At 48.2% G+C, this 5,000-nt stretch overlaps 1 protein-coding gene and 1 long non-coding RNA gene across 10 annotated transcripts in view; one reads left to right on the top strand and one right to left on the bottom strand.

The window, feature by feature from the left end:
• Window positions 1–5,000, top strand: part of LOC101885658 (glutamate receptor ionotropic, kainate 2-like) — a 100,505-nt gene that overhangs the window by 77,751 nt on the left and 17,754 nt on the right. For all 7 annotated transcript variants that reach the window (XR_012401678.1, XR_012401679.1, XR_012401680.1 and 4 more), the window contains one exon: window positions 1–60. This exon is cut by the window's left edge and continues 164 nt beyond it. Coding sequence is in view for 4 of the 7 variants with exons in the window: in XM_073946822.1 (XP_073802923.1) it covers window positions 1–60 (60 nt within the window). In the remaining 3 variants the exon portion in view is untranslated. The remainder of the gene's footprint in view (window positions 61–5,000) is intronic.
• LOC141381551 (uncharacterized) overlaps window positions 1–5,000 on the bottom strand; it is a 49,941-nt gene that overhangs the window by 39,796 nt on the left and 5,145 nt on the right. The gene's annotated exons all lie outside the window — the stretch shown is intronic.

Raw genomic sequence — 5,000 nt, 5'->3', positions numbered from 1 at the left:
CTGGATGTATATTCTGCTGGCCTGCTTGGGTGTCAGTTGTGTGCTGTTCGTCATCGCCAGGTAACATCGGAGTTGTCTGCATCTGTCCGTATCCGTCTGTCCGTATCCGTCTGTCCGGAACCGTCTGTCTGTATCCTTCTGCGTCTGTCTGTATCCGTCTGTCCGTATCCGTCTGTCCGTAACCGTCTGTCTGTATCCTTCTGCGTCTGTCTGTATCCGTCTGTCCGTATCCATCTGTCTGTATCCGTCAGCATCTGTCTGTATCCTTCTGCGTCTGTCTGTATCCGTCTGTCCGTATCCGTCTGTCCGTATCCATCTGTCTGTATCCGTCAGCGTCTGTCTGTATCCTTCTGCGTCTGTCTGTATCCGTCAGCGTCTGTCTGTATCCTTCTGCGTCTGTCTGTATCCGTCTGTCCGTATCCATCTGTCTGTATCCGTCAGCGTCTGTCTGTATCCGTCAGCGTCTGTCTGTATCCTTCTGCGTCTGTCTGTATCCGTCTGTCTGTATCCGTCTGTCCGTATCCATCTGTCTGTATGCGTCAGCGTCTGTCTGTATCCGTCTGTCTGTATCCGTCAGCGTCTGTCTGTATCCGTCTGTCTGTATCCGTCTGTCCGTATCCATCTGTCTGTATCCGTCAGCGTCTGTCTGTATCCTTCTGCGTCTGTCTGTATCCGTCTGTCTGTATCCGTCTGTCCGTATCCATCTGTCTGTATCCGTCAGCCTGTATCCGTCTGTCCGTATCCATCTGTCTGTATCCGTCAGCGTCTGTCTGTATCCTTCTGCGTCTGTCTGTATCCGTCTGTCTGTATCCGTCTGTCCGTATCCATCTGTCTGTATCCGTCAGCGTCTGTCTGTATCCTTCTGCGTCTGTCTGTATCCGTCTGTCCGTATCCGTCTGTCTGTATCCGTCAGCGTCTGTCTGTATCCTTCTGCGTCTGTGTGTATCTGTCTGTCTGTATCCGTCTGTCCGTATCCATCTGTCTGTATGCGTCAGCGTCTGTCTGTATCCTTTTGCGTCTGTCTTTATTCGTCTGTCTGTATCCGTCTGTCCGTATCCGTCTGTCCGTATCCATCTGTCTGTATCCGTCAGCGTCTGTCTGTATCCTTCTGCGTCTGTCTGTATCCGTCTGTCCGTATCCATCTGTCTGTATCCGTCAGCATCTGTCTGTATCCTTCTGCGTCTGTCCGTATCCGTCTGTCCGTATCCATCTGTCTGTATCCGTCAGCGTCTGTCTGTATCCTTCTGCGTCTGTCTGTATCCGTCTGTCCGTATCCGTCTGTCCGTATCCATCTGTCTGTATCCGTCAGCGTCTGTCTGTATCCTTCTGCGTCTGTCTGTATCCGTCTGTCCGTATCCGTCTGTCTGTATCCGTCAGCGTCTGTCTGTATCCTTCTGCGTCTGTCCGTATCCGTCTGTCCGTATCCATCTGTCTGTATCCGTCTGTCCGTATCCGTCTGTCCTTATCCATCTGTCTGTATCCGTCAGCGTCTGTCTGTATCCTTCTGCGTCTGTCTGTATCCGTCTGTCCGTATCCATCTGTCTGTATCCGTCAGCCTCTGTCTGTATCCTTCTGCATCTGTTTGTATCCGTCTGTCCGTATCCATCTGTCTGTATCCGTCAGCGTCTGTCTGTATCCTTCTGCGTCTGTCCGTATCCGTCTGTCCGTATCCATCTGTCTGTATCCGTCTGTCCGTATCCGTCTGTCCGTATCCATCTGTCTGTATCCGTCAGCGTCTGTCTGTATCCTTCTGCGTCTGTCTGTATCCGTCTGTCCGTATCCATCTGTCTGTATCCGTCAGCGTCTGTCTGTATCCTTCTGCGTCTGTCTGTATCCGTCTGTCCGTATCCATCTGTCAGGTATCCGTCAGCGTCTGTCTGTATCCTTCTGCGTCTGTCCGTATCCGTCTGTCCGTATCCATCTGTCTGTATCCGTCAGCGTCTGTCTGTATCCTTCTGCGTCTGTCTGTATCCGTCTGTCCGTATCCGTCTGTCTGTATCCGTCTGTCCGTATCCGTCTGTCCGTATCCATCTGTCTGTATCCGTCAGCGTCTGTCTGTATCCTTCTGCGTCTGTCTGTATCCGTCTGTCCGTATCCATCTGTCTGTATCCGTCAGCGTCTGTCTGTATCCTTCTGCATCTGTTTGTATCCGTCTGTCCGTATCCATCTGTCTGTATCCGTCAGCGTCTGTCTGTATCCTTCTGCGTCTGTCCGTATCCGTCTGTCCGTATCCATCTGTCTGTATCCGTCTGTCCGTATCCGTCTGTCCGTATCCATCTGTCTGTATCCGTCAGCGTCTGTCTGTATCCTTCTGCGTCTGTCTGTATCCGTCTGTCCGTATCCATCTGTCTGTATCCGTCAGCGTCTGTCTGTATCCTTCTGCGTCTGTCCGTATCCGTCTGTCCGTATCCATCTGTCTGTATCCGTCAGCGTCTGTCTGTATCCTTCTGCGTCTGTCTGTATCCGTCTGTCCGTATCCGTCTGTCTGTATCCGTCAGCGTCTGTCTGTATCCTTCTGCGTCTGTCCGTATCCGTCTGTCCGTATCCATCTGTCTGTATCCGTCTGTCCGTATCCGTCTGTCCGTATCCATCTGTCTGTATCCGTCAGCGTCTGTCTGTATCCTTCTGCGTCTGTCTGTATCCGTCTGTCCGTATCCATCTGTCTGTATCCGTCAGCGTCTGTCTGTATCCTTCTGCATCTGTCTGTATCCGTCTCCATCTGTATCCATCTGCATCGGTCTGTATCCGTCTGTCTGCATTTGTCTGCGTCTGTATCTGTCTGTCTGTTTCCATCTGCATCTGTCTTTATCAGTTTGTCTGTGTCTGTCTGCGTCTGTCTGTAGCTGTCTGCATTCGACTGTATCTGTGTATCTGTCTACATCCATCTGCGTCTGTCTGTATCTGTCTGTCTGTATCCGTCTGCATCTGTCTGTGTCCATCAGCTTATTCATCTGCGTCTGTCTTTATCCGTCTGTATCTCTCTATATATCCGTCTGTATGCGTTTGTCTGTATCTGTCTGTATCCATCTGCATATCCGTCTACATCTGTCTGTATTCATTTGTCTGTATTCGTTTGTTTGTATCCGTCTGTCTGTACCCGTCTGTCTGTATTTATCTGTCTTTATTCGTTTGTCTGTATCCGTCTGTCTGTATTTGTCTGCATCTGTCTGTACCCGTCTGTCTGTATTTGTCTGCATCTGTCTGTATCTGTCTGTCTGTATCTGTCTGTCTGTATCCGTCTGTCTATATCCACCTGTCTGTATTTGTCTGCATCTGTCTGTATCTGTCTGTCTGTATTCGTCTGTCTGTATCTGTCTGTCTGTATTCGTCTGTCTGTATCTGTCTGTCTGTATCCGTCTGTCTATATCCACCTGTCTGTATTTGTCTGCATCTGTCTGTATCTGTCTGTCTGTATTCGTCTGTCTGTATCTGTCTGTCTGTATTCGTCTGTCTGTATCTGTCTGTCTGTATCCGTCTGTCTGTATCCATCTGTCTGTATCCACCTGTCTGTATCTGTCTGTCTGTATCCGTCTGTATCTGTCAGTATCTCTGTCTGTATCTGTTTGCATCTCCGTCTGTATTTGTCTGCGTATCCATCTGCACATCTGTCTGTACCCGGCTGCGTATCCATCTGCATATCCGTCTGTCTGTCTGCGTCTCCTACTTTATCTGCTATTGTATCCGTCTGTCTGTATTCATCTGTCTGCGTCTCCGTCTGTCTGTATTCGTTTGTGTCTGTCTGCGTCTCCGTCTGAATCTTTATGCGTATCCATCTGAATCTGTATGCATATCCGTCTGTATCCGTCTGCGTCTATGTCTGTCTGTATTTGTTTGTGTCTGTCTGCGTCTCCGTCTGCAGCTGAGCAATTGGACACTGCTGGAAAGTCGCTAAAACTCAGCTCATATTTAAGGCCAGACAGGATCTGCAGACAGTTTCTGTAATGTCTAGTTTTCGCAAAGCGTGTGTGTTTTCTGTACTCGCGTCTCCGTCGTTTAGATGCTGCTCTTCTGTCCAGCTTTTCTGATATCTCATAATAACCCTCGGTCAGTCGGGCTCTGCTCACACACACTGATATAAACACTCTTTACATCAGTGTGTGTGTTACTGGTGAACGAGACGAGAGCAAAAACACGACTGTCACCTGAGTTAGTCTGGAATATGCACATATGTGTGTGTGTGTGTGAGGAAGTGAGGCATTCTGGGTAAGTTCAGATCTCATATAACTGAAACACAGACTCAAGACTGATGAGGAAGACCCTGATTGACCTCTGAACACACACACACACACACACACACACACATACAGGCTGTTTTACTATTCTGAGCACTTGTGTTATGATAGCTGTGCTGTGACCTTACCTGCCAAATCCAGTCTGAGAATCTCTCACATACACATACACACACACAAACACACACAGGCCATAAACACACACCTCAAACACACATAAAACACACCACAAACACGAGGTACAAAAAACTTATAGAGAAATACACACACACACCCCACACCCATGCCACAAAGACACACACACACATATTTATATAGACGCATACCTCAAACACACACACACAACTACAAACACAGGTCTAAACACATGCACACACACACATGCACACACACACACTTCAAACATACACACACACACTGTACAAACACAGGTCTAAACACATGCACACACACACACACACACTTTAAACATATACACACACACACTCTACAAACACAGGTCTAAACACATGCACACACACACACACACTTCAAACATACACACACACACACACACACACACACACTACAAACACAGGTCTAAACACATGCACACACACACACACACACACTTCAAACATACACACACACACACACACACACACTACAAACACAGGTCTAAACACATGCAAACACACACACACACACACACACACTCTCTCTCACAGAGCAGAACATGTTTTTTAAACACGTGTGTTGTGTTCTAGTGATTTGTCTTTGTCAGTTTGTGTG

The sequence above is a fragment of the Danio rerio genome, chromosome 4 (genome assembly GCF_049306965.1).
Source record: "Danio rerio strain Tuebingen ecotype United States chromosome 4, GRCz12tu, whole genome shotgun sequence".
Lineage (NCBI taxonomy): Eukaryota > Metazoa > Chordata > Actinopteri > Cypriniformes > Danionidae > Danio > Danio rerio.
This window is presented reverse-complemented; position numbering and strand designations above follow the sequence as displayed.